General features: G+C 43.1%; 1 protein-coding gene across 2 annotated transcripts; it reads left to right on the top strand.

The window, feature by feature from the left end:
* The first annotated feature begins 1,421 nt into the window (after positions 1-1,421).
* LOC110516655 (DNA repair protein XRCC1) lies at positions 1,422-24,957 on the top strand. Of its 2 annotated transcripts, none has more exons than XM_036973703.2 (17): positions 1,422-1,804; positions 2,143-2,235; positions 6,296-6,403; positions 6,532-6,690; positions 9,944-10,021; positions 10,501-10,624; positions 10,816-10,928; positions 11,661-11,829; positions 12,002-12,257; positions 12,819-12,935; positions 19,308-19,380; positions 19,537-19,645; positions 21,172-21,208; positions 22,306-22,442; positions 22,733-22,823; positions 23,067-23,142; positions 23,893-24,957. In XM_036973703.2, exons 1-17 carry the CDS (start codon positions 1,754-1,756, stop codon positions 23,998-24,000), a joined length of 1,899 nt encoding a protein of 632 aa, XP_036829598.1. In that variant the 5' UTR covers positions 1,422-1,753; the 3' UTR covers positions 24,001-24,957. The 2 variants fall into 2 exon arrangements, with proteins under 2 accessions (XP_036829598.1, XP_021450709.2); XM_021595034.3 differs by having other exon boundaries at positions 21,169-21,208.
* Positions 24,958-25,313: the final 356 nt, after the last annotated feature.

The following is a 25,313-nucleotide window of genomic DNA, read 5'->3' as shown; positions in this document are numbered from 1 at the left end:
AAAAGGAATACCTATGTGAGAAAGCTATTCATTGACTACAGCTCAGCATTCAACACCATAGTGCCCTCAAAGCTCATCACTAAGCTAAGGACCCTGGGACTGAACACCTCCCTCTGCAACTGGACTGACGGGCCACCCCCAGGTGGTAAAGGTAGGTAGCTCCACATTCGCCATGCTGATCCTCAACAAGGGGGCCCCTCAGGGGTGCGTGCTCAGTCCCCTCCTGTAATCCCTGTTCACTCATGACTGCACGACCAGGGACGTTTCCAACACCATCATTAAGTTTGCTAATGACATGACAGTAGTAGGCCTGATCACCGGCAATGATGAGACAGCCTATAGGGAGGAGGTCAGAGACCTGACTGTGTGGCGCTAGGACAACAACCTCTCCCTCAACGTGATCAAGACAAAGGAGATGATTGTGGACTACAGGAAAGGAGGACCAAGCATGACCCCATTCTCATAGACGGGGTGGCAGTGGAGCAGGTTGAGAGCTTCAAGTTCCTTGGTGTCCACATCACCAACAAAGTAACATGGTCCAAGCACACCATGACAGTTGTGAAGAGGGCACAACAAAACCTATTCCCCTTCAGGAGACTGAAAATATTTGTCATGGATCCTCAGATCCTCAAAAGGTTTTACAACTGCACCATCGAGAGCATCTTGACAGGTTTCATCACTGCCTGGTGTGGCAACTGCTCGGCCTCAAGGCACTACAGAGGGTAGTGCGTTTGGCCCAGTACATCACCAGGGCCAAGCTTGCTGCCATCCAGGACTTCTTTACCAGGCGGTGTCAGAGCAAGGCTCTAAAAATTGTAAAAGACTCCAGCCACCCTAATCATAGACTGTTCTCTCGGCAAGCAGTACCGGAGCGCCAGATCTAGGTCCAAAAGGCTCCTAAATAGCTTCTACCCCCAAGCCATTCGACTTCTGAACTGCTAATCAAATGGCTACCCAGATCATTTGCATTGCACCCCCCCCCCCCCCCCCCCTCTACGCTGCTGCTACTCTGTTATTATCTATGCATAGTAACTTTGATAACTCTACCTACATGTACATATTTCCTCAGTGCCCCCGCACATTGACTCTGTACAGGTACCCCCTGTATATAGCCCTGCTATTGTTATTTACTGATGCTCTTTAATCATTTGTTTTTCTAATATCTTACTTTTTTTGTTGTATTTTCTTAAAACTGCATTGTTGGTTAAGGGCTTGTAAGTAAGCATTTCAATGATCGGCGCATGTGACAAATACAATATTTTTTCCCTATTTCCCTTTTTTGTGAACAATATGTATATCTATTTTCGAACTGTGAACAGCAGCAACACGCAACAAAGCGTCTAGTCGACCGGAAAACCACACGAAGAACAAAAAGTAGAAGAAGACGAAAAGCGTCAACTGATTTGATTGGCTAAATAAAATATCAACCGGAAGTTACATTGGAGGTTGTGAATTGAGAGGGATTTGGTGAAATTCAGTGGTCACGGTTCAATCTTCAAATACATTCCGGGTGTTTCTGTCCGCCTTCACATGATAATAAAATTCACAGGGAAGTAAAATACAATATATTAAATACAGAAATGTTAAACAGTGTACTTCTATGGAGCATTAGAGGTGTTTTGTTTGCTATAAACTAGCCATGAACGTGTTCCATTGTTTGCTAACTAGCTGAAAGCGTAGAGCTGTTCATTAGCTGAAAAAAACACAAATAATGCGGCATTACTTTTTTGACAAGTCAAGTGACTAGCGCAAAATGCCGGAGATAAAACTCATGCACATCGTGTCTTGCAGCACTGAAGACAATGTAAGTTTTCCAACTACTATCTAGACTAATTAACTAGTACAGTATTCGTTAACCCGCTTGCTACCTTCCAAACATGTTAGCTAGCTAGGTTTGCTTGCTGTCTGATTGAGGCATAATGTCAACTGTCTGGCCCTTTATATATACAGTCTGCACATTGCTTTTTTTCAGTACTGTATAGTATTCGAAGTAGCTAGCTAGCTACACTTCCCAGTCATTTTTGTTGTTGTCAAAAATGTATCTTCTTGAATTTAAACAGTAACTCCTGTTTCCAGTGGTAACAACACCAGATGGCAATTGCAGTTCATGGGGTCCTAACTATTCTTGTTGTTTCCTTGCAGACTCACAAGGCTGACAACCTGCTGAGCTCGGACACATATAGAAAATGGAAAGCAGCAAAGGCAGGGGAGAAACAAACCTCAGTCATTATACAGGTAATAGGCTACTTCTGCACTCTTTTTATGGGATTGTCTAACAATTGACTGACTCCAATTCACACAGTGAATTTGAGGGTGTTAAAATGTGTTGTGTGTGTTATATCTTAGTGTTGATTCTAGTGGGGTTAACACCAGTTGGATTTAAATTGACGCAACCTGCAGTGAATAAATGAAGTGTATTTGAATCGCAGTGGAATCAACACCGCTTGTCGTTACTCGACGGAGTTAATTTCCGTTAATTCTATCGGTGAAAAATACTTGGGAGTGGCCCATTTATATTCCCAGCATGCTTTGTTACATGTTGATTTTTGGAATAGTTTGTTTTAATATATACTGTATGTTTCTGCATACACATTAATTAATTGATCTAAGACAAATAACATACATTTTCCTAAATTATTCCAATCTGTAAGTGGTTGGACTTATTACACCCGTACTGAGATGGTTGTTCCTGTTTAGATGTTTGAGGTAGTCTTGTTTGACGAGTTCTTCACCATAGCAGTCGTTCTGAATGCAGATTGTAGATAATCAATTGTTGAATATCTTCCCTATTAGGGGTGTAAAAGTTCATATTTTTTAACGAAATTGGCATCTTCAACCTTAAGGAAACACTCCCTAACTGAATAACTACCACTAACAGGTCCCGATCGTCGTCATCATAAAGGGAAAATAACAGTTTAATAAATTCCCGACGCAACAATGCTGTAACGTTAGTAGGAGGGAAAAAAGCAGAGCAGCAGCTCAAATGTGAGTGACAAGGGGAGCAGGAAGGGGAGAGAGATTGCGACCAAGTCAACGTGTGCTGGTAGACTACTTATTGCTTGTTATTTATCATCTCATCTGATTACACCAGGGCTCTTCAACCCCAGTTGGAGAGCTATCCTCCTGTAGGTTTTTGCTCCAACCCCATTTTTAACGAACCTGATTCGGCTTATCAACCAGATAATTATTATCATCAGGTTCTCTAGATTATAGTTGGAGCGAAAGCCTACAGGACAGTAGCTCTCCAAGAACAGGTTTGGAGAGCCCTGGATTACATAGTGCCTGTATTGACTGCATCAAACCAAGAGACGCAAGATAGCCAGATGGCTAGCTAATGTTAGCTAAGCTAATTGAAACTACTTAACTTTAACTATACAGTTTCTCCTCTTCTTAATCTTACAGTAACAACTCCATTCAGATTATTAAGTAGCAGTTTACCTGTTGGCTCTTGGTGTTGTAGTCTGTCCTTCTCATTTAGCTTCTTGTTCTGTCATTTTAATTCCATCTTCCATTGATTAGGCTCGATATCTACTAAAAAAATAAAAAAATAATTTAACCTTTATTTAACTAGGCAAATCAGTTAACACATTTTTATTTACAATGACTGCCTACACTGGCCAAACCCGGACGACGCTGGGCCAATTGTGCGCCGCCCTATGGGACTCCCAATCACGTCCGGCTGTGATACAGCGTGGATTCGAACCAGGGTGTCTGTAGCGACGCCTCAAGCACTGAGATGCACTGCCTTAGACCGCTGCGCCACTCGGGAGCCCAGTGGCTAAAATCAAATCAAATCAAATTTTATTTGTCACATACACATGGTTAGCGAGTGTAGTGAAATGCTTGTGCTTCTAGTTCCGACAATGCAGTAATAACCAACAAGTAATCTAACTAACAATTCCAAAACTACTGTCTTATACACAGTGTAAGGGGATAAAGAATATGTACATAAAGATATATGGATGAGTGATGGTACAGAGCAGCATAGGCAAGATACAGTAGATGGTATCGAGTACAGTATATACATATGAGATGAGTATGTAAACAAAGTGGCATAGTTAAAGTGGCCAGTGATACATGTATTACATAAGGATGCAGTAGATGATATAGAGTACAGTATATACGTATACATATGAGATGAATAATGTAGGGTATGTAAACATTATATTAGGTAGCATTGTTTAAAGTGGCTAGTGATATATTTTACATAATTTCCCATCAATTCCCATTATTAAAGTGGCTGGAGTTGAGTCAGTGTGTTGGCAGCAGCCACTCAATGTTAGTGGTGGCTGTTTAACAGTCTGATGGCCTTGAGATAGAAGCTGTTTTTCAGTCTCTCGGTCCCAGCTTTGATGCACCTGTACTGACCTCGCCTTCTGGATGATAGCGGGGTGAACAGGCAGTGGCTCGGGTGGTTGTTGTCCTTGATGATCTTTATGGCCTTCCTGTAACATCGGGTGGTGTAGGTGTCCTGGAGGGCAGGTAGTTTGCCCCCGGTGATGCGTTGTGCAGACCTCACTACCCTCTGGAGAGCCTTACGGTTGTGGGCGGAGCAGTTGCCGTACCAGGCGGTGATACAGCCCGCCAGGATGCTCTCGATTGTGCATCTGTAGAAGTTTGTGAGTGCTTTTGGTGACAAGCCAAATTTCTTCAGCCTCCTGAGGTTGAAGAGGCGCTGCTGCGCCTTCTTCACGATGCTGTCTGTGTGAGTGGACCAATTCAGTTTGTCTGTGATGTGTATGCCGAGGAACTTAAAACTTACTACCCTCTCCACTATTGTTCCATCGATGTGGATAGGGGGGTGTTCCCTCTGCTGTTTCCTGAAGTCCACAATCATCTCCTTAGTTTTGTTGACGTTGAGTGTGAGGTTATTTTCCTGACACCACACTCCGAGGGCCCTCACCTCCTCCCTGTAGGCCGTCTCGTCGTTGTTGGTAATCAAGCCTACCACTCTTGTGTCGTCCGCAAACTTGATGATTGAGTTGGAGGCGTGCGTGGCCACGCAGTTGTGGGTGAACAGGGAGTACAGGAGAGGGCTCAGAACGCACCCTTGTGGGGCCCCAGTGTTGAGGATCAGCGGGGTGGAGATGTTGTTGCCTACCCTCACCACCTGGGGGCGGCCCGTCAGGAAGTCCAGTACCCAGTTGCACAGGGCGGGGTCGAGACCCAGGGTCTCGAGCTTGTGATGAGCTTGTAGGGTACTATGGTGTTGAATGCCGAGCTAATAACTTGCCACATGGAGGTTCTAGCTCTGACTTTAGCCTAGTGCCGGTTTGATGACTTGTGATTGGATGACAAAAACGAGCTACATGTGCCACGTGAAAAGGAAAAGCAGCAGCGTGTGAAGCGCCATGTAGACCATCTGCATTGTGAATTCACGTGGAATTGGATGCATTTTTCTTATAGTTTTAATGGAAACCGATAAATGTCTGTTAACTGACAAGAAAACATTTCCAATTGTCACATCCCTACTCCCTAAAGCTTGATTCCAACAGGAATGACAAATTACTTCACACCCCTGCATATATAGCCCATGAGCCATGTTTTTCAGACCACAATGTTGGGGGGTGGAACTAGGCCATAACTAAAGGCCTTATGGAATCTATAATGTATGGTCATAAAGGGTTTATAAAAAAGATACGGAATGGAGCTAAGCACACACAACATTCTAGAGGAAAACCTGGTTCATTCTGCTTTCCACCAGACACAGGGAGATTCATTCACTTTTCAGCAGGTTAATAACCTCAAACACAAGACCAAATCTACACTGGAGTTGCTTACCAAGAAGACTGTGAATGTTCCTGAGTGGCCGAGTTACAGCTACTTGCAAATCTATGGCAAGACCTGAAAAATAGTTGTCTAGCAATGATCAACAACCAATTTGACAGAGCTTGAAGAAAACATTATTTAAATTTTTTTGCACAATCCAGGTGTGGAAAGCTCACCCAGAAAGACTCACAGCTGTAATCGCTGCCAAAGGTGCTTCTACAAAGTATTGTGTCAGGGGTGTGAATACTTATAAATGAGATTTCTGTATTTAATTTTCAATACATTTGCAAACATTTCTAAAAACATGTTTTCACTTTGTCATTATGGGGTATTGTGTGTAGATGGATGTGGGGAAAAAATCTATGTAATCCATTTTGAATTCGGGCAGTAACACAATAAAATGTGGAATAAGTCAAGGGGTATGAACTTTTCTTAAGGCACTGTATGTATTGTGACATTGCATTGCCCTGTTTGTTTTTTCCTAGTTTGTACTAAATAACCCATGCTCTTTCCCCCATCGTTTCAGTTTGAGAAAGAAGAGCAGGTGTACAGCATAGACATAGGAAATGAAGGGTCTGCTTTTATTGAGGTGCTGGTGGGACACTCAACCTCTGTCAAAGACCAGGACTATGAGGTATGCCACCCCCTTACTGTATATTGCAGTACCTGTTTACCTCGCTGATATCTACCACACTGAATGCACTACCATTAGGTATAGTGTGCTGCTTAATTCCTAAGAGAACCTCTCACTGTCTCTCCCAGGTTCTGCTGGCCACGTCGTCCTTCATGTCCCCCACGGAGAGCCGTAACAGCACCAACACCAACCGTGTGCGCTTCTTTGGCCCTACCCAGCTGGTGAAGGCTCAGGCCCAGGAGAAGTGGGACCGCGTGAAGATTGTGTGTAGCCAGCCGTACAACAAGGTGAGCTGCACACCACTAAGAGAGAACTTTAGTGGACAGAGAGCTTTGGGTGTGTATATGATGCCACCTAAGTCATTGTAAACCAGGGTCATATTCATTAGGCAGCAAAAGGACTGAAACAGGGTGGGACTAACTACACTTGTCCAATAAGAAACGTCCATTTTCGTTTTCCATTGCGAAACATTTTGCTACGTTGTGCCCTAATCAATACAACCCTGGCGATGCGGTATTAGTCAAGTTATTTGAAAAATGGCATCTCTTACATTCAGTGTCTCAGCTAGGGTTTTGACGGTCTTGGAATTTGAGGTTACAGTAATTGGCCAGGCCAATGTACATGGTCGAGGACATAATGAGGAGGGGGGTGGTCTGCTTCTCAATAAAACCTGTTTAAAACACGCTGTTAAACTTTGTTATTATCATGGCATATCATTATTATTATTATTAGGTTATTACTTATTAGTGGAGTCAAAATAAAGCTGTATGTCTGCCTTGTCCTTTTCTGTTGGTTTTTCCTGCATATAAAAACATTCTATTCAGATCCTATTTCGACACACAAAATCATTGCAACGGATTCCAATGGGTTTTCTACCACTTTCCCCCGAAATAGTCGCATAACGTCACAATCCGTGCTGCTGTCATTCGATGGCATTGGCATATGACCTTCAAAGAGAGTACACTAATGAGAGAAATGATGTACCCTAAACTTCTGAAAATAGGCCTTTTACAAGATTAAATCATGACAGGAGCGTTTGATTTTTTATTAAGGAGATGGAGTCCAGACAGGCTACTTTAGGAAACTTTCTGAATGGACATATAGGCCTATAGAGCCCCCACAGTGGAGGTGTCCATACAACCTTGTGGTCAAATAGGGAAATTGTTCCAATTGTTTTTCCACCATTCATTTTTCCCATAGGGTTTTTTAGAAACACTTAAAATAAGGGCTGTGTTTCGTGAAGGCTTACCCTGGGGTGACGTTTTGATAACCATGTAAATCTCTCTTGGACAATGTGACTTTTAGCAATATATTCACCTCTATTTACTCTAATTTAAAAGTAGACATCATGCAAAACTACAAATCCCTGCAAGCTCCTGTATGTCATCTCTAGCTGACACCTTTGCTAACAGTTGTGTAATTTTAAAACTTGCACAAGACAGTTCACAGAATTGACAACTTTTTAAGAAATGTAGCCAATTTATTCATTGCTACATTTAGCTAACATTAGATAGTTAATCCAGATATTCTTACCTTTGCCTCAATTCGTCAGTCTCGTCCAGGTCATCATGGCATTTGTAGTTCTTTATGATAGCCACATTAGCAGCTAATTAGCATTTCATTTTGGGGTGGGGAAATACCGGCAAATATATTGATAAGTCACCTTGTCCTAAAGAGCTTTACACGTTTCTCAGAACATTAAGCCAAGGTAAGTCTACACAAAACACTTATTTGAAGTGTTTCTAAAATTAATGGTGGAAAAACGATAACTTTCATGGGTATTTTGACTCATTCTGTGGTACTCTATTAAGAGAATAAACTAAAACACACACACACAAACACAACCTGCACCCGTCAATCAAAACCACCAGCGTATGTCAGACACAAGCAAATATTTCTCCTTTCCTTAAAACGTATTTAAAAAACCTATGCCTACCTTAAGCTTTCTGATAGTAGGCTATAATGAAGTAAAGTATGAAGGGGACAGCTATGATATAGTATGAAGATTAAATTGACAATCTTTAAAATAGAAACAAATACACGCAACAGCCTATTTATCTGCGACTCTGATTATCGAGGGGGAGAGTGTTAAAAAATATTGTTCAAATATTGCGAGCGACTATAATTTGAGTGGATGTAAAAAAAATAAAATAAAAATAAAAACTGACTTTGTTGACTTCCTACTGTGTGAGGTGAAGGACATTTTTGTTTACTGAGAAGCCCAGCTGGGCACTTTCCTACATTTGACATTTACAAGAAGCAGGACAAGTACACTATATAGATACTTTTGTATGTGGAGACACCTTCAAATTAGTGGAATCAGCTATTTCAGCCACACCTGTTGCTGGCGGGTGTATAAAATTGAGCACACAGCCATGCAATCTCCATAGACAAACATTGGCAAAGGGCCTTACTGAAGAGCTCAGTGACTTTCAATGTGGCACCGTCATAGGATGCCACCTTTCCAACAAGTGTGTTTGTCAAATTTCTGCCCTGCCAGAGCTGCTCCGGGTGACTAAGTGCTGTTATTGTGAAGTGTAAACGTCCAGGAGCAACAACGACTAGAGCTGCATATCAGCCAGGACTGGGCCTGACCAGCGTAGATAAGTCTTTAAATTAAGAAAAGATTCCGAATCAAATTATACCATGCCAGATTGGAGAGGATTGGCGCATTTTCCATTCGACACATTAGTGTATTATAGGCCTCAGAGCCAGAACAACATTGTCGACTCCTGTTGCATAATTAATGAATAGTCAGACACATCCAACCTTTTTTTAAATAACAATGTATTTATTTATTAGCAAGCAATGAAAACATCCATTTTATGAAAGAAAGTCCACACATCAATGATTTTTTTTGCCATAGCCTATAGCACTCTCCACCCCCGTGCATCTAGAGATTAGCTGCTCAAACATCAAAGGAAAGTTGGAAAGAGGAGATGGAGAACATTTTGTAGACACTGTTAGCAAAACATTTGCTTATAATCATTAGTAAAAGTTTCCGCTATTCGGTAAAGTTTATCTCCAGAAAATAAAGTTAATAAAACATTTTAAAATCCTCAAATAAATGTTGGCCTATTTTTAAATTGTTTGGACGGTTATTTTAATGACAGTCTTCATCCATAACCGTCAGTTTTAATGACAGTCTTCATCCATAACCGTCAGTTTTAATGACAGTCTTCATACATAACCGTCAGTTTTAATGACAGTCTTCATCCATCACCGTCAGTTTTAATGACAGTCTTCATCCATAACCGTCAGTTTTAATGACAGTCTTCATCCATAACCGTCAGTTTTAATGACAGTCTTCATCCATAACCGTCAGTTTTAATGACAGTCTTCATCCATAACCGTCAGTTTTAATGACAGTCTTCATCCATAACCGTCAGTTTTAATGACAGTCTTCATCCATAACCGTCAGCCTCACGGTTATTCAGTTACTGTCACAGCCCTAGTCTCAGCACAGTTCCTATTGTTCACCCTTATGAAAATGATTCCGATTGGAATGACATGACGACAAATGGCATTTTCCACCCTCAGAGCATAGCATACGGGGTGGCCTTCGTGAAGTTCCATTCACCATCAGAAAAAAGTGATCTACCAACCACACCAACACCGGTAAGAGAAGCTCAGCCGTCATCTTTAACCTTCTACATAACCCACTCTCCACTGAGACTGACTCAATAGACTCATTCACTATAAAACTATATCATAAAATCAAAATGCTTGCAGAGTTTAACTCAAGTTGAATTACATGTTTTCTGACCATTAAAGTGATCTTACATATAAGTCCAAATGCAACCATCTGTTGCACATATCCTGTAATATGCTCCAACGGGCACTGTTTTATTAGTTGGTGCTTGTCTTCCCCAATCATTTGGGATTGGCATATAGCTGGATCCACACAACAGATGGGCTAGGCTGTGGACTCATCTAGAGAGTAGACAACTTTTTTGCAAAACTTCCTTTGATTTGAGTGAACTAACTTGAATTCATACCATCAAAAATGATGTTTATGTACAATGTCCTGTGCTTTCCTAACATGACTGACTTGATCAGACTCTCTCCCAACACTAACGTCTCTTGCCCCATGACAGAAGTTGACGAAACTTGGCCAGTTTCGGGTGAAGGATGAGGCCCCCTCGGCTTGCCCTAGTCTTCAGCCAGGCAGCCTCTTCTTCAACAGAGAGAGCACCTCCAAAGGCAGCCCAGCGCTCAAGGGTACTACTCCTGTACTCAAGCTAAAGGCCTAGTTACAGCTGATTTCACATTGCAGGTTTATTAGTGCGCATTGATGTGGTGTGATTGAGTGCGTGAGCGAAAAGCACCATAAGGTCTGCTGGTGGGGTGAGAAATGTGAAACAATATTTCCCAACTTCTCTCACAATCTCATCACCTCTTCTCCCCCACAGTTTCGCCACAGACTGAGAAGCTCAGCTATGCATCTGCCGCCCTGCAGTCTGGGTCTGGGTCTGGGTCTGGCCACTCCTCAGCCCCACCGTCTTCCAGCTCTCCCCCACCACAGGTAAGGACCAAGGCTTGGTATGTCCCCCAAACGGCACCGTAATCCCTATATAGTGCACTAGTTTTGATCAGAGCCCATAGTGATGCATCATTGGCTTCTCTAAGACCAGAACTGATGGTGAATCATTCATTAAGTCCTTCCAGGCTAGTGTGAACTGACGTGAAACTCCAGGCTATGATACTATGATACTATATGTCCCAAATGGCACCTTATTATATTCCTATATAGTGCACTAGTTTTGACAAGCGCCTTATGGGCCTTGGTCAAAGGTAGTAGGGAATAGGGTGCCATTTGAGAGGCAGACCATATTGATTACTTTAAAAAGAGGTACAAGGTGATTGTTCGGTAGACTGCACCCTCATAGCTAATGTAGTATAGATTTAATGTAAACATTGTAAATCATCAATAATGAAAAGAGATGACACAGTATGGAGGTATATGTTTTGCTTGTGGCACATTTTTTTTTCAGAGGCTCAGAGAGAGATCATTCTTTCAAGCAAGAGGCGATGTTACTCACTTATAAATGCATTTGCATAAGTGTAAACATAATTAGGACCTGCATTTGTTTGCTTGTTTGTTTTTCTCTGCTCATTTTTGTCGATTATCCCACTTCTAGAAATGATAAGCAGTTTCAGCAGTTTTTGAAAAGCAGCTTTGCTCTTTGAGGACACATTTCTGTCATGGTTTTACCATAAGGCCAAATTGCTTTATCCATCCTCTCCTATTTCCTAGGCACCAGTGAAGAGGAAGTTTGAGTTCAGTAAAGAGCGCCGGTCTGCTCTAGCTCCGCCCCCCTCAAAGAAACCCAGCCCTATGGGCTCCCCTGAACTGGGCACTACCACCCCGAAACCCAAGGTGAAACCCAGCACAGCCAGTACTCCCAGCCCCAGCACTGACAAAGGTAAAGACACCCTGCAAGTCAGTCAGTCAGCCAGCCACTCACTGACTCACTCTACACCTTTTTCACCTATGCTTGTGTGAATAAAGTAAGTTTAATAAATCAATGCAAATACCCTTATAGAATATATAACGATTTCCCACTCTCCTCACCTCTGTCATACTTTTCACCCCAGCCTCCCCTGCGCAGAATACCCCAGACACTAAGAAGAAGGAGAGCCTGCCCAAACCAGAAGCCAAGTCCAGACCCAAACCCTCCAAAGCCCAGTCCAGCTCCTCTGATGCCCCTGTTCCCATCAACAAGATCATGGAGGGGGTGGTGTTTGTGCTGAGCGGCTTCCAGAACCCCTTCCGGGGGGACCTGAGGGACAAGGCCCTGGCCATGGGGGCCAAGTACCACTCTGACTGGACCCCTGACGCCACACACCTCATGTGAGTGGAAGAGATGGAGGGTGCTGGAACTGGGAGGTTGTAGTTTGGGAAGTACTCCTTAGTTGAGTTCTCATTGTAATCTGAATACATATTGGTCAATTAAAGATGCATGAAAATGGTAATAGAGTGAGGTTAGAACATATTGGAAACAGGTCAACAAGAATTTTGTGGAATACAACCAACAATGGGGCTAGTATTATTGTGGTAGAAATATTTTTAGGAGTAATATTATCAAGTATAGTCTCCATATCATATACATCCAAGATTAGTGTAACTACAGGAGTATTACAATAACAGCATGGAAAGCAAAGCAGACCATGTGACCCACATTGGCCTAATCACGCTCTCCCGTAGTAGCAGTGGGCTGTCCCTGGCTTCCGTCCAGTGCCTGCATCCCATAGGGCAACCTATTTATTGTACTATACAGGGAATAGGGTGCCATATTTGGATGTAGCCACGGTCCCTTTGGACTGTGGTCGAAAGTAGTGTACGATATAGGGAATAGAGTGCCATCTGGGATGCTGCTGTGCTAACCAAGGGTTTATCATCTGCTTCATCCAGCTGTGCCTTCTCCAACACCCCCAAGTACAGCCAGGTGAAGTCAGCAGGGGGCGTCATCGTCCGGAAGGAGTGGGTGCTGGACTGTCACAAGAGGAAGCAGAAGATCTCCTTCAAACAGTAAGGGGAGGGAGGGGGAGACGGAGGGAGGCAGAACGAGGGGGAGGGAGGCAGGCAGAGAGGGGGGAGGATGGTCAACTCAGCAAAAATAGAAACGTCCTCACTGTCAAATGTTAAGTTCGCTGGGAAAAAAAAGTGTAAATATTTGTATGAACATAGCAAGGTTCAACAACTGAGACATAAACTGAACAAGTTTCACAGACATGTGACTAACAGAAATGGAATAATGTGTCTCTGAACAAAGTGGGGGTCAAAATCAAAAGTAACACTCAGTATCTGGTACCAGCTGCATTAAGTACTGAGGTACATCTCCTCATGGACTGCACCCAATTTGCCAGTTCTTGCTGTGAGATGTTACCCCACCCTTCCACCAAGGCACCTGCAAGTTCCCAGACATTTCTGGGGGGAATGGCCCTAGCCCTCACCCTCCGATCTAACAGGTCGCAGACGTGCTCAATGGGATTGAGATCCGCGCTTTGTCTGGCCATGGCTGACATTCCTGTCTTGCAGGAAATCACGCACAGAACAAGCAGTATGGCTCGTGGCATTGTCATGCTGGAGGGTCATATCAGGATGAGCCTGCAGGAAGGGTACCACATGAGGGAGGAGGATGTCTTCCCTGTAACGCACAGTGTTTAGATTGCCTGCAATGACAACAAGCTCAGTCCGATGATGTTTTGACACACCGCCCCAGACCATGACGGACCTGCTACCTCCAAATCGATCCCGCTCCAGAGTACAGGCCTCGGTGTAACGCTCATTCCTTCATCGATAAACGCGAAGTCAGACCATCATCCCTGGTGAAAGAAAACCGCGACTCGTCAGTGAAGAGCACTTTGCCAGTTCTGTCTGGTCCAGCGATGGTGGGTTTGTGCCCATAGGCGACGTTGTTGCCGGTGATGTCTGGTGAGGGCCTGCCTTTACAACAGGCCTGCAAGCCCTCAGTCCAGCCTCTCTCAGCCTATTGCGACAGTCTGAGCACTGATGAAGGGATTGTGCGTTCCTGGTGTAACTCGGGGCAGTTGTTGTTGCCATCCTGTACCTGTCCCGCAGGTGTGATGTTTGGATGTACCGATCCTGTGCAGGTGTTGTTACACTTGGTCTGCCACTATGAGGACGATCATCTGTCTGTCCTGTCTCCCTGAAGTGCTGTCTTTGGCGTCTCACAGTACAGAAATTGCAATGTATTGCCCTGGCCACATCTGCAGTCCTCATGCCTCCTTGCAGCATGCTTAAGGCACGTTCACGCAGATGAGCAGGGACCCTGGGCATCTTTCTTTTGGTGTTTTTCAGAGTCAATAGAAAGGCCTCTTTAGTGTCCTAAGTTTTCATAACTGACCTTAATTGCCTACCGTCTGTAAGCTGTTAGTGTCTTAATGACCGTTCCACAGCTGCATGTTCATTAATTGTTTATGGTTCATTGAACAAGCATGGGAAACGGTGTTTAAACCCTTTACAATGATCTGTGATGTTATTTGGATTTTTATGAATTCTCTTTGAAAGACAGGGTCCTGAAAAAGGGATGTTTTCTTTTTTTGCTGTGTTTATAAAAACTGAAAGAGAAGATAGACTGTGGTGTTGAAAAGTCTGCTTCAAATAAATGAGTTCTTTGACCCATTCTCTATCAGAAAGCAGCCATTATAACAGTCTTTGAATTCAGCGAATTAAGTGAAGTTGTCAGTTAATGGTGTTTATAAAAACACCTATTGCCAAGGCTTTACCTGTACCTATGCAGCTCACTGAAGAGTGTTACCTTGAAGAGTTGAAGCCTGCTGTGATGGAATCAGTCTAACTTCCACTAATGATTCTTGTCACTACAAGCGGGCTCAATGAAGATCTCTCTTCAGTCTAAACTATGTGTATTGATTCTCGAGTTAGTCAAAGCAAGGCCTCAGATAATATGAAAAGGGTATTTGAGGGTTTCTTACCGCACCGCTCTTCAAAGTGAAAATGTCTTTCACATAAGGTCTTCACTTCTTGTCTGTCGCCTGAGGTGAAATCACGGCTTCCACGGGTAGTTACCAGACCTGGTTTCAAATACTATTTGTATTTCAGTAAGACCTCATTTCAAATACATTTCAAACAAAGTATTTTGACAAAAAAAAATTAAATACAAGTTGAATTTTGGAATGTATTGAAAATACGTTTGAAATGTATTGACATGCATTTATAACTACTTATATTTAAAGTAGTTGTTTTGGACTGTGTATTTCAAATTACTGAAATACACAGAAAAGTGTATTTTCAAATACTTACACAACAAAAATATAAGCGCAGCTGCAACAATTTCTAAGATTTTACTGAGTTACAGTTCATATATGGAAATCAGTCCATTTAAATAAATTAGGTCCTAATCTATGGATTTCACCACTGACAGGGGTGCAGCCATGGGTGTGCCTGGGAGGACATAGGCCCACCCACTTGGGAGCCAGGCCCAGCCAATCAGAATGATTTTTTTCCTAAGAAGGGTTCATTAAAGATATAAATACTCCTCAGCACCCCCCTCAGGCGATCTCGCAGGTGAAGAAGCCAGATGCCAACGTCCTGCGCTAGCGTGGTTGTGACAACTGCACATTTTAGTGGCCTTTTATTGTCCCCAGCACAAGGTGCACCTGTGCATTGATCATGCTGTTTAATCAGCTTCTTAATATACCACACCTGCCAGGTGGATGGATTACCTTGGCAACTGAGAAAGGCTCACTAACAGGGATGTAAACAAATTTGTGCACAAAATTTGAGAGGGAAAAGCTTTTTGTGGGTCTGAACATTTTTGGGGATCTTTTATTTCAGCTCATGAAACATGGGACCAACACTTCACATGTTGCGTTTATATTTTTGTTCAGTGTAAATATGCATGTATTTGAACCCAGGTCTGGTACTTTCTAGGCTAGGTCAGGTCCCAGTGAATGCTGCCTGCTTCAGTCACCTCCACCATATTTTTCTACACTGTTCCCTACTCCTGTACAATGCGCTAATTTTCTTTAGTCTGACAGTATTGACATCATGTCTCTTTAATTGACCCTCATAAATGAATATCGGCTCATCTAATTCGAAAGAGGTTTGCCGAATTGATCAAGTACTGTTGTAAGTGGGTGTTGCGGAAATAAGTCCAATTAACACTGTTGAGCTATTAACACGCTAATTGTGTGTATTTTTCTCTGCGTTAGCATCAGAATTCTACATTGGGACGCGCACACACACTACCACCATTATTTGGCTGTGTTTACTGACCACCTCTGCTGGAGACTGCTTGCCATCTCTCTCTACCACTCTCCTTTTTGTATAGAGAATCCCTCATGCCTTCCACTCGTCTGTCCTCGTTCCTCATACATCCAAGCCATCTCGTCTCCATTGTGCAGCTCTTGTTTGGAGTGCGGAGCTCTGATGATTTATTTCTTATTTAAAAGCTGCATCTGCTATGGATAATTAAAGGGTCCACTTCCTTTTGAAGTAGACTAGTGCTCGTACACACACACACACACACACGGGATGTAGACACATGCATACTCAAACACAGAGACAGTCGTTACACGCTCATACACAAACACACAGCCCAACTCTAACCAGAAAAACACTGTTATGCATCTAAATGTTCTGTGCCTTTTGTCCTTACGAGAACACTTCAAAATGAAAGGAGGGAACAGAAAAGAGGAGAGGTGCACACGCTAGCACACTTCCCTCAAGTGGCATCAAGATAAACCGGCAACAAAATGGAATGAATGGGGAATAAATAAGAAAACTTTGCGTTAGTGTAGATTATTGAAGGGTCCGTCCGTCGGTAACATCTGAAGTGCCTCGGAAACCTTTTTAGATTCCCTTTTAGCAATCACAGACCTAGGCTATGTCCCAAATTTCACTCTATTCCCTAAATATTTTTTTTTCTTTACCATTATTACCTTAGATAACAAATTGTGATGAAAACTAGTGTTGTGCATATAACCATTTTCTTCCGGTAAAGCCCTTGACCTTTTCATAATTGGAATTTTCGGATGAAAGGAAAAATTTAACTGATAAAATACAACTTTATTCCTCCCCTCAGATTGTGCATAATTTCCCACAGGAGGCCTTTTGGTAGGCCATCATTTTAAATGAGAAGTTAAATAAAGTTTAAATAAAAAAACATTACAAAAATTATGATCGTATTGACCATGAATGGATCCCAGTGCTGTCGTCACGGTTACGTCACCAGTAGAGGTGAATTTGAATACAATAGCCAATTGAATACAGTGGCTAGCTATTCAACATCACAATGTTAGTCCACTATATTTTTGCTACTTTTATTATTTGATATTTCGTCGGCCCTTGGCTCATCATTTACCTGAATCAACAATCAGATATATTGATCAATCTGATTTTATTGTAGAAGTAATTCATCAAAAAGGCACATTAACATATTAAATGTGCTCACGGTCATACAGTAAATGTTTTGATCTGCTTTGATTCTTTTTTTGGCCCTGACATCGAGACTAATTCTTTTCCCACTCAATTCAGATTAAATACTTAGCCTTCCGGAGACCTCTGAGTGCAGAGGTAAACAAATCACTCTTGCGCACTGCTCTCCATAGAGGGAGGATAAGTTTTCCTTAAGGACCTACCCTCTGGTAAAGCTTTGAGAATTCTATTCCTTAACTCAATTCAATACATTTCCTTAGGTAATTCGCCACACTGCATATGAAGTGAAGTGTCCTAAGAGGATTGAGAAGCTCAGAGTCTCAGACCCCGTCTCTGTAAGCTAAGCATATAGCCAGTCGTGTGTGTGTGTGTGTGTGTGTGTGTGCACATGCTACACAACGTTAGGAAACCCTCTACTCCTTCATTTTCCAATCTAAACAGTGCTGTAGGATATGAGGAATCAAAGCACAGAATAGAGCGGTAACCGTGTGAGTAGTGATGACCCTTGATAGCCGTATTTCCGTCTTAGCGGTCGTCTTGGTGACTTGAGGGGCTGGAGAGTGTGTGTTTGTGTAAAAGGTAATGCATCTTTGATTGAGAATGATGTGTGTGTGTGAGAGGGTTAGCAACGCCGCTGTCAAGGCTGAGGCTCCATTTCATCTGGGTGCCACAGCCACACGCTGTTCCCCGCCGCCCCTCCCTCTTTCCTCATCCAGACTTATTGTTTTATTCCGTAATGTATTCGCTTCAAGGACGGCCTAATCTAATGCGATTTAAGCCACTTACATTTTTCATAGTGCACATTAGCGGTTTAGTCGTGCCTGAGTGGACCAGGTTAAGGGCTTTCCCTTAAGGGCACTGCCACCACACTGACACCACACTGGCACCACACTGACACCACACTGGCACCACACTGCCACGCTGGCTCGTCATAGGACCCTCTGTCCCTTTCTGTGGGGTGGCTCAGAGGGGACTGGCACCCCTTGATAGGTGTCGTAAAAACCTATTTACTGGTGTGAATGGCTTGGTTCCACTTCAAAAAGGGCATTTGTCTTGTCTGCACATGACTTTGATACTGCAGTAGACAGTATGTCATGTTCTATTGGTGGTACGGAGGTAGAGGTTGAGAATAGATATAGGCCCAGTAAATAACGTGATGTCAAATCCATATACTTTGTTTAGTTTGACTGCCTTATGAATTCCTCACGGAACTTAGCTCTTCAGATTCCAGGTAGTGCATAAATGTGTTTCCACCCTGTCTGCGTAGTAGCACTTTAACATTTGCAAAACAACATGTACAATTCCATTTACAATAGTGTATAAAATATATATTTACTTTGGAGCTGGAGAAATAAACCGACCACAGCGATCACTTATCCCAGGCATTTTGCGGATATCGTTCATTACAGTAAGTAGCCTATGCTAAGGAAATGTGAAGTTTGAAATGAAATACGTTTTGTTAATATGGGTGATTGTTAATGGGACACGCGATGCACATTGTTAAACTTGTCAATCTATTTATCGGTATTGCATCAGTTCATTTATTTTGTCCATATCACCCAGTTCAATTTACATACTGCAAATACATAATTGTGGGGGACAGAACCACCTCCAAGTGTCAAACAAATCCACTTAACAGGAAGAGGGAATTATGTGGATGCATTGACTGTGCTGTCCATGGTGCTGTTTTCTGGTACTGTGTGTGTGTGACCTGTCTCTGGCTAACCTTTTGTGTCTGTCTGGAACATGAAGTACTTTTCTGCACCCTTCAAATGTTGTTCTTCCAACATTTGAACCTTTGCGTAAAATTCCAGCCAGTGTGATCGTTCCTTTGCTGCCCATCTAATGGGAATCTTCTTGTTTACCCAATCAGATGTTTTCAACACTTATTGTTTTGCTTCTTTTCCCCTCACCCCTTTTTTGTATTTCTGTATTTTAAACAATCTTTCTCTTCTTCCCGCATTTCTCTCTTTCTGCCAGGTACCTGATGGACGGAGCGGAGTCCAGCTCGGAGGGGAGCGACGATGAGAGTGAGGAGGAAAAAGAGAGGAGGGTATGGGATTCTTAAACCATTCCATGACCTAGCAGTATGCCGTGACATGATTGCCTAAGAACAAAAACACTGCTTCAAATAATTGTAATGGTTCTGATTTACATGATTGTATTTGTCCTATTCCCACCCCCATACTGCCCTCTCCCTCGTTGGCAGACTCCACAAAAGAGGAGAAAAGAAGAACGGCAACCCACTCCCAGAAAGACCCCCATCAAGAAAGAGGAGGAGGATCTGTATGGTGTTTCCACAGACGCAGATGAACCAGGTTTCCATTTTACACACCTCCATTAGAGCTGGGATGACAAACCTCAAATGACCGTGATTTTGCTGCACAACGTTCCTGCAGATGGTTCTAAAACCATTTGGTCAACAGAAATAGCCTATGCATTATCTTGATTCCCGTTATAAAACTATCTGCCTGTCCCTGTTTCGCGGTCGGCTGCTGACTCTCACTCCCTCTTCCCACTGTGCGCATGGTGGAGGGAGAGATGCATTCTGAGAAGCACAAGCATATGACCGTTGCTCAAAACGCTAATGCAGGAAAAATACAGTTCAAAGGAGCTACTGTTCTATACTGAACAAAAATATTAACACAACATGAAACAATTTCATTGAGTTAGTTCATATGAGGAAATCAGTCGATTTTAAATGAATTCATTAGGCCCTAGTCTATGGATTTCACCATGCCTTTAAAAAAAAAAGTTTATCCTAAACATTGAGGCTGTAGTCAAACCAATCAGGATCACTTCAGATTTTCAGTGCAGCACTGCTTTTTAAACAAACAGAACAGATACTAATTTAAGTGGCAGACATTATTCTCACCACTTATTTATAAACTTGAGTACATCATTGCTGCCAGTTTTCTCATGAGCTAATGGTGCTCTCATGAGCTAATGATAGCAGCTGAATCACGTGTATCAGAAAGGAAGGACCCTGACACGGCGTTGGAAAGGGAGGAGAAAGGAACATACACTCTCTGGCCGTACTCGTTTCCAGAGACTTGTTTCGTCACCTTTTCTTGCCAGAGCCGTTATTGCCGTAAATGTTTTTCTTCGACCGTGTAGTGAATGGAATCGCTCAATCGCCTTAATACATGTTGCTCAAGTGGCTAGCCGAGGAAGAAAGAAAGACCACTAAAGACTGAAGAGGATGGGAATGAAAGACGGTGAAATGGACAGAGGAAGTTGGGATCTGACTGCTTTAATGACTTGCATGGAGGGACGGACGGATTGACAACACCGCCGTAAAAAGGACATGCAGAGAGGGATGCGTGTGGAGAGGACAAGGGGAGCGAAAGAACGGAAAGAAGCACTTGCGTAGAGCAATCGCTGCCGAGAGACTTGTGTATGATTCTAATTGCTATGGTAATGCAAGGCCACGAGTAAGTGGTCCGGGCGCATTAGTGAGACGAGAACGTCTTTACTAACCCATCACGTACCTCAAAACATGAAAGAGGGAAGAAGAATGAATTGCGACTGGGTGCATCTCAATAGTCTAGAAGTAGCTTATTTTCCTTGTCTCCATCTGCACTGATTGGAAAATACATATTAAGAATATTAAGGAAACCTAGCCTTTAACTAGGGCCTAAATACAAGGCCTTTTTTATTTTGGAAGAGCAAAGCTTAGCGGTATGGGTAAAGCACTTACAAACGTTTCTACAGCATAGTATAGACTAATATGACCCGATGTAGGTTAGTTAGGTAAGCTGTAGGTTGCTAAGATGGTATGCTTCTGATGTAGGTTATGTTCTTCTGATGTAATAATATGTTATTCTCCTGTATCCCACAGAAGATGAGACTGGCATGGACACGGGGGATGAGCTGAAGAGGTAACTAACACCATCAAATGAACATGAGTGGGATATTATTCAGATTTGACTGTAGCGGGTGTCGAAGCCATTCCTACTGCGGTTCCTCTGGGTTGACAGTGCCTCTGGTCTCAGATCTCTGTGCTATCAGAGTTGCCCAGTGACCGTAGGAGTTGCCCAGTGACCGTAGGAGTTGCCCAGTGACCGTAGGAGTTGCCCAGTGACCGTAGGACCGTAGGAGTTGCCCAGTGACCGTAGGAGTTGCCCAGTGACATTTAGGAGTTGCCCAGATAGCACAAAGGTCTGGGACCAAGATAACTTGATCCTCATGTTGGCGGGAGTAGGTAGGTTGGAGAGAGATTTTTTATTTATTTTAGACCCTTTTTCTCCCCAATTTCGTGGTATCCAATTGTTAGTAGTTACTGTCTTGTCTCATCGCTGCAACTCCCGTACGGACTCGGGAGGGGCGAAGGTCGAGAGCCATGCGTCCTCTGAAACACGACCCAACCAAGCCGCACTGCTTCTTAACACAGCACACATCCAACCCGGAAGCCAGCCGCACCAATGTGTCGGAGGAAACACCCGTACACCTAGCGACCTGGTCAGCGTGCAATGTGCCCGGCCCGCCACAGGAGTCTCTAGTGCGTGATGAGACAAGGATATCCCTGCCGGCCAAACCCTCCCGAACGACGCTGACCCAATTGTGCGCTGCCCCATGGGCCTCCCGGTCGCGACAGAGCCTGGGCTCGAACCCAGAGTCTTCGGTGGCACAGCTAGTACTGCGATGCAGCCCGGGAGGCCCTCCCCACCCGGGAGGCCCAGATTGTTCTCATTTTGATTCATCATTTGATTCATTAGTTATTTTTGTTGTAGAGCATCAATACAAGTCTAAAACTGAAATGGTCTTGCATCAAATATTCCCCTCGAGCTCTTTCAGTAATCTGAAGAGAGCCTGGGTGTTTGTTTTGTATGTGGGCAGAAATGTGTGGTTCTGTCGAATTTGTTGTGCAGCATCAATGAACAGGTGTGGTGTCTTCATTCAAGGACACCAGCAGAGCATCAGTCAGTAGTTTCATAACCCCCCTTTCATAAACAACTTTTCTCTCTCTCGTCGGCAGGGTGGAGAGCGAGAATCGGCAGAAGAAAGGAGAGAAGGAGAGAAAAGGAGTGGAGGAGGAGGACCCTTTTGGAGGGTCGACTGACGAGAACACTGACGCTGAGGCCGATGAGGACGAGCCCATCCCTGAGCTACCAGGTCTGTCTCTGTTTGTCTGTCTGACCTTGTTTGCCTCTCTCTGTACAGTCTGTGCTGGCTGGCTGTATGTGTCAGTTTGTTCTTGCTCATTGTTCATGTTATTCTAAATCAAAAAAGTACTTTTCTGTCAGCCACACTGGTTTTTCACAACGCTCACAAACGTCAAGTTGTCAAATTGCAGACAATTTCTTCTCTTTTTTTCCCATCAGTGATGAACGATGATTACTGTAATGCTATGCAGGGAGTCTTGCTCTCATGCTGATCTTTCATTTTCTTACTACCCTTTTTAGATTTCCTAACTGGAAAGCGATTTTTCCTTTACGGCAAGTTCCCCAACAATGACAGACGCCTACTCCTGCGTTACATCATCGCCTTCAACGGGTAGGGAGAGGAAAGACTCCAGAATAAGAGTAGGGCAGATTTTCCTGTAACAGTAGTACTTTACTAGTACTTTTAGAGGTAATACAAGTGATCAGCGGATGAGGGCTTGTGTGTCATTGTACCTTTTCTAAAACAGTGTTTGGATCTCAGACGAGACAGGTAGCTTTGGCACTCTCTTCAACCTCTTCAACCTCAACCCCTCCCCATATCTATCTTTCTTTGTCCCCCCCCCCCCCTCTTCAGGGCGGTGGAGGACTACATGAGTGAGAAGGTCCAGTTTGTTGTCACCAGCGAGGGATGGCACGACTCCTTTGAAGACGTGAGTGTGACCTCCCTTTTGTTTCCTCGAAAGACCTCTTGATGTTACGCATACACACAGACGCACACAAATATAAGAGTGATACACGAGAAGGCAAGCGCACACTCACACCACAAACATGATTGTGTAACACACACACACTTATAAAGGTGTCTTTGTAAAAAAAAAGTGTAATGACTCCAGGGAGTTAGAATGCTCGTCATCTATGTAAAGTGATCAATACATAATCTGCTCCCAAAAAGAGACAGAAATGCATCATGATATTTTCCTCATTGAAAGTCTTGAATGAAATAACATTGACACTCTAGCTACCACATGACTATCTTAAGTGAAATAATTAGTACATTTTTCCTGGATAAGGTTTATTTATATTTTTTTTAAAGATCAGATTCTAGGACATGGAAAATATTTTGATGCGATGTTTACCTACACCGGGGCCATTTGTTGTACATCGCTGATGTTTGATCTGATATTGGACGTGTGTGGTTAGTTGCCTTTTGATGTAGGTCTGTTACACGGACATCTGTATTCCACGCAAGCTCATTTGCAATGGAAAGTGCCTCTGCCAAGTCACTAGCTATTGAAATATATATGTTGTTGAACTATTTGCTGTCCCCTTTTGAATATTGGCTGGCGAACCCTCATGCCCTCAAAGGGTTCAGTCTCTACCCCTTTATAATTAAACAGTTTCCCACCTCCTGATATATTTTCCCCTCTCTCTCTCCCACTCTCGCTTTCTCTCTGCCACAGGCGCTGATGGAGAATGGTAATTTAAGCTTTGTCAAACCCACATGGATTTTTGCCATCAACGATCGACAGAAGACGCTGCCATATCAGCCCTACACTGTTGTCCCTTGAGACTTGCATTTGCCAACGTGCTCACACACACAAACACACACACAACAGTATTGTACCTGTCCAAAGGGTAGGAGAGGTGTACATTGAAGCCATAGACATTAGCTCTTCTCAGATCCCTAGGTAAATGAAACCAAGCAACGTGCCATTTTGGTACAAACTTTACTTGAGGCCATCCAGAGAGATGGATGAAATGGTTTCCCTACCAGAGATGGCATATCTTCAAAGACTTATCAGCACCGGTGCACAAGAATAACTCTCCTATCTGTCTCGCTTTCAGGGCTTTTTATAACAACATATCTCTGCTTCACCTCCACTACCTCAGGGTCCATGTCGAAACTCCAGTTATCATGTCCTGAAAAGCCACTGGCTTTGATAGAGGGGAGTGTATGAGTGTTAGGAGCAACATAAAGAGACCTAGGTGTAGCCGGAATGGCACCCTATTCTCTATAAAGAGCCCTATGGGCCCTTGTCAAAAGTAGTGCACTACATAGGGAATAGGGTGCCGTTTACAGGCGTAAAGGTGTTTGTTAGTTATTTAAGGTCACTGACAATCGAGGCCAATGACCACGAAATATGAATAGAAAAGAAGGCCTTTGTCCTTGTTGCTATGTAGGAATATGAAATAGGCTTCAAGGATTGGTTGGTATTCCTCTCATCTTACTATTTTATTTTTCAGCAAGTCCGCTTTGGGCAAATGCATGGGATTGTAGTGTAATTTGTAGCATGTAGAATTACGTGTACTTTTGTTTTATTCATGTTGTATGCTTTTTGAATTGTAAACAGAAACTATTGTGTGAGGATCCAATAAGTCCTGTTTTTGCTAGTTTTTTTTGTAAGTATGTGATATGTGTACACATCATCCTTATTTTTCCTGTCTGGATTCGACTCGTTTATTACAGCATCTTAGCTTTGCTTTCAGATTCTTCCCCCCCAAAATAAATATTTGATTAATTAAAATAATGGATTTTTAAATTAATTGTACACCCTCTAATTTGAATGGACCCCATCCTTCTTTCCTCTATTCATGCTGTTTCCATCCCTCCATTCTCTATCATCTCGCACCCCTCCCCCCCTCTAATTCAGTTCTACCCATGTTTCCCTCCCCTGGGCGTCTGGGTCCTCTGCTCTCCAGTCAAGGGCATTAGGGTAATGGAAGAAGAGCCAGGGAGGAGAGGAGAGAAATTAAGATAAAATGTTTGAATTCTCTGCCATGATTATTTTGAAGGGAAATCATTTTCAGACTTCATTTGTTGTTGTTGAAATATCAGTGGTGTGAGATGAATGCATACAGTTTTAAACATTCATTACCTGAC

The sequence above is a fragment of the Oncorhynchus mykiss genome, chromosome 3, assembly GCF_057628025.1.
Source record: "Oncorhynchus mykiss isolate SJ-2025 chromosome 3, ASM5762802v1, whole genome shotgun sequence".
NCBI lineage: Eukaryota > Metazoa > Chordata > Actinopteri > Salmoniformes > Salmonidae > Oncorhynchus > Oncorhynchus mykiss.
The sequence above is the reverse complement of the archived record's forward strand: the minus strand, read 5'-3'. Positions and strand labels throughout refer to the sequence as shown.

Excerpts from the sequence above, each read along its gene's own strand:
- LOC110516655 (XM_021595034.3), top strand. The coding sequence starts at position 1,754 with ATGCCGGAGATAAAACTCATGCACATCGTGTCTTGCAGCACTGAAGAC. Across the intron at positions 6,404-6,531 it reads TCAAAGACCAGGACTATGAG|GTTCTGCTGGCCACGTCGTC; the intron begins GTATGCCACCCC and ends TGTCTCTCCCAG. Across the intron at positions 11,830-12,001 it reads CAGCCCCAGCACTGACAAAG|CCTCCCCTGCGCAGAATACC; the intron begins GTAAAGACACCC and ends TTTTCACCCCAG.